The sequence below is a fragment of the Nestor notabilis genome, unplaced genomic scaffold (assembly GCF_000696875.1).
Source record: "Nestor notabilis isolate BGI_N333 unplaced genomic scaffold, ASM69687v1 scaffold17001, whole genome shotgun sequence".
NCBI classification, from domain to species: Eukaryota; Metazoa; Chordata; class Aves; order Psittaciformes; family Psittacidae; genus Nestor; species Nestor notabilis.
The window spans coordinates 65,087-68,302 of NW_009914406.1; the positions used below are offsets into that span (position 1 = coordinate 65,087).

At 36.2% G+C, this 3,216-nt stretch overlaps 1 protein-coding gene across 1 annotated transcript in view; it reads right to left on the bottom strand.

The window, feature by feature from the left end:
• Positions 1 to 3,216, bottom strand: part of CYLD (cylindromatosis (turban tumor syndrome)) — a 19,889-nt gene that overhangs the window by 6,498 nt on the left and 10,175 nt on the right. Inside the window, exons 9-11 of the mRNA XM_010023648.1 lie at positions 2,917 to 3,039; positions 1,571 to 1,662; positions 405 to 471 (exon numbers count right to left, since the gene is read on the bottom strand). Coding sequence (XP_010021950.1) covers positions 405 to 471; positions 1,571 to 1,662; positions 2,917 to 3,039 — 282 coding nt within the window. The remainder of the gene's footprint in view (positions 1 to 404; positions 472 to 1,570; positions 1,663 to 2,916; positions 3,040 to 3,216) is intronic.

Below are 3,216 nucleotides of genomic sequence, written 5' to 3' on the forward strand. Positions count from 1 at the left end.
CCACTACAGAAGGTAGCCTCAGTACTCTCATGCCATGGCATCTACACAGTGAACTACAGCACACCGCATAGAGATGCTGTAGTTACAGTGCTGTAGCTCCCATACCTCTGCACAGCACAACAGACAGTGGGCACTTACCTCACACACCACTGAGCTAAAGCAGCATATGAACTAATACAAATCCTGTGATAAAGTAAGGACTGAAAATTACAGACACTGGGGCAAAACCCACCTACCAAAAAAGGTAGCTGTCAAATTTGTCCACAGAACTTCATTATATTGAATCTTACTAGAAATATGAATCATAATTCAAAGGTGCTCCAAGAGCTCAACTGGAAAGGAAGCAGATACTTTCTCACCAGCCTATACAAATAGACAAGTTCAACAAAGAGAAAAAGACTCACCTTATTTTCAACAGTGGCTCAACTCTTAAAATATGGTGAAATAAAATATTCAAAAATTCTTCTGGATCTGTGGGAAGACAGAGGGGAAAAAAAAAAAAAAAAGTCTTGTTAGTATGCAAAACCAGATACATTACTCAAGGCTGATTTTAAATAAATGTTTCCAAAATTTTAATAGGAACAGAAGTAAAGGTTCATTTTTATTGCTTTATTAACACTGGCAAGATGACAAACTATGACGCTTTCAAGACACAAAACTATTTAATCTTTTGGTGTCAAACAGTCCTAATAAAAGACACAGGCTCAACAGGGTAAAAAAAACTTTCCAGTAAAAACTGGAAAGATGCTCTGTACTTCAGGGGAATCATTTGGCATGACATAACTGTTCCAGGAGAAATAAAAGCTTTTAAAAGAAAACAATGAAACTGCAGAGAAGCGGTGAGGAGTGGTGACAGTAACACATAAAACCCACAAAACAGCACAAAGTTCATCTAAACTAGAGACTGAATTCTCTAATCGAGAATGCAGCCAACAGTGGCTTCCCAGAGGTCTATTCTCCCCCAACACTGACAGTTTTCTGATGTATTTCTCTTCCTGTCACTAACTAATAAACACTGGTTTTCAGCATTTAATATTTACAAAGAAAGTAATGTTCTCCCAAACAAAAATGAAACAGCTACATAATACTATGCTAATTAATCATTATATGCAGCAGAAGATCAAAAGGTTAGGAATTTATTTTTCTAACATGACTTACACATTTTATTTCTTAAAATACTACATAACCATTGCAACAATGAAATATTGTAGTGTAGATTATTCCTCAGTGACCAAAGAGACATTCTGAAAGAGGACAGAGACCTCAGCTTTATCACAACCTTCATTTCTGAGGAAAAGCCTTAGATCCCCCCTCTCATAGAAGGCAAGAAAAGAAATCCAGTCTTTCACTGCCTTATGGCAGAAACTGTTCAGCTAGGGCTCCTTACAGACTGAGGAAGCAGAAAAGTCCTTTTTACCACCCAATGTCACTCAGATCTCTGATGGAGATATTACTGCTACAGAGAAATATATGTGTGGTTTGCTCTGGTGTAATTACATAGCAAGCTGTTTCAGTTCCTTCACATTATGGTTCTCATAAATCAAAAAGAAAGAAAAACCACCCCAGTTACCTTTTTCCTCTGACGTGAATCCTGATGCAGCCTCAACTTTTTCAAGTATTTTCCTCAGTTTCATTATTTTTGTAGCACATACATATCCATATCTAAGATAAATGGGTTTAATAAGCTATTAGCTAGTTTGTGATCAAGTCAGAGAAGAAAAAACCTCTTAAATGTTGAAATACAGGCTCTCAGATCCCTTTTTACCTGTGTACACTATTGCTTCAAAACTATGACTTACTCCTCGTATTCAGTCTGACTTCCATTTTTTTCAATGCAGTGTAAGTTTAGTACAGTGCTTAATGTCCTTACATAACCTTTAGGACCTCTTTTTGAACATTAACTTACCAGGGTTAACTGTTTTCTGATTTGTCAGTCAATTACTTTTGATTTGTTTTCACTCTACTTTGCATCACCTAATACATTTTCAGAATGTCACATAACAGCACTGTGGGCGTTGTTAACAAAAATGGTATTTCAGTATTTGAGAAAAAAAAGATGCAGAAGCTGAAGTTTTGAGCATTCAATCTTTTCCTCTGAAACTTTACAAGAAGTACAAATAAAGACTTGAGCATAGTGGAAAGGCAGGAGAAGTAAGACTTTCAGTCTTCTCAGCCACTTTTTCTGCTGACCAGGGTATATCCTACAGTCTATACCAGAGAACCCTGGAACACACCAGGCAAAGTACACACACCTGTACAAGAACAAGGGTTCAGAAGCCATCATTTTATTCCAGGAATCCAAAGAAAAAATTTGTAATAAATTATTCAGTAACAGCCCACAGAATTTCAGAACTACATGTTAAAGTTACACACAAGTAACTCTTCATGCAGATTTCTGCCACATTTCCGTTGCTCATTGTGCCTAAGAAATTACAAAGCTCATGTTTAGTTGTCTAGATGTGTTCTGACCACTTGCAGAATACATGTAAAAATTAACAAAACTTTCAAAGCCCCGACAAATCTATCAAATTGTGAAACTCCACATAAAGTAATTCAAATACTTCTCTTGTCAGCATTAAAAACATGTAAACATGGATACTATGAACGAATATAACTTGGCATTTATCAATGTTTCTGTATTCCTACCTATGCCAATTTTACAATAGCTTTGTGCTAATCAATTTCCAAATAGAGACCAGTGAAAATATTTCATCAGCAAACAATGAATAACTATTTCCAGTTCGCACTACTTAAATTTACCGTGATGAATAAGTAAAAATACTCAATCCAACCAACAGAAAAGACTGGCAGCAGCACCTAGCCAAACTTTTCAGGTTTACAATAGGAATGCATACACAGCAAAATCTGGTGTAAAAATTTATATTAGACCAGAGACCAATTCATGTCTTTACTTACATTCTCAGAGGATTCACAATCTCTGTCCTCAACAGCTCTTGGGTCTCACTATAATACTCTACGTCGTTCTTTTCTTTAGGTCTGAGTAACACAGTGTCCAAAACAGAGCTAAAAGAAAACAGGCTAGGAAGAAAAAAAAAAGAAAACGAAGGTTGTCTTGATTCTGGAAAATACAACCACTCAGATGCCTCAGCAACATAAGACAAACCAAGCAAAGCCACAGGAAGAATTAATAGAACTAAATAAACTCAAAAAGATATAATTAAGGACAGAGGACAACACAGCTGTACTAAATAGGGA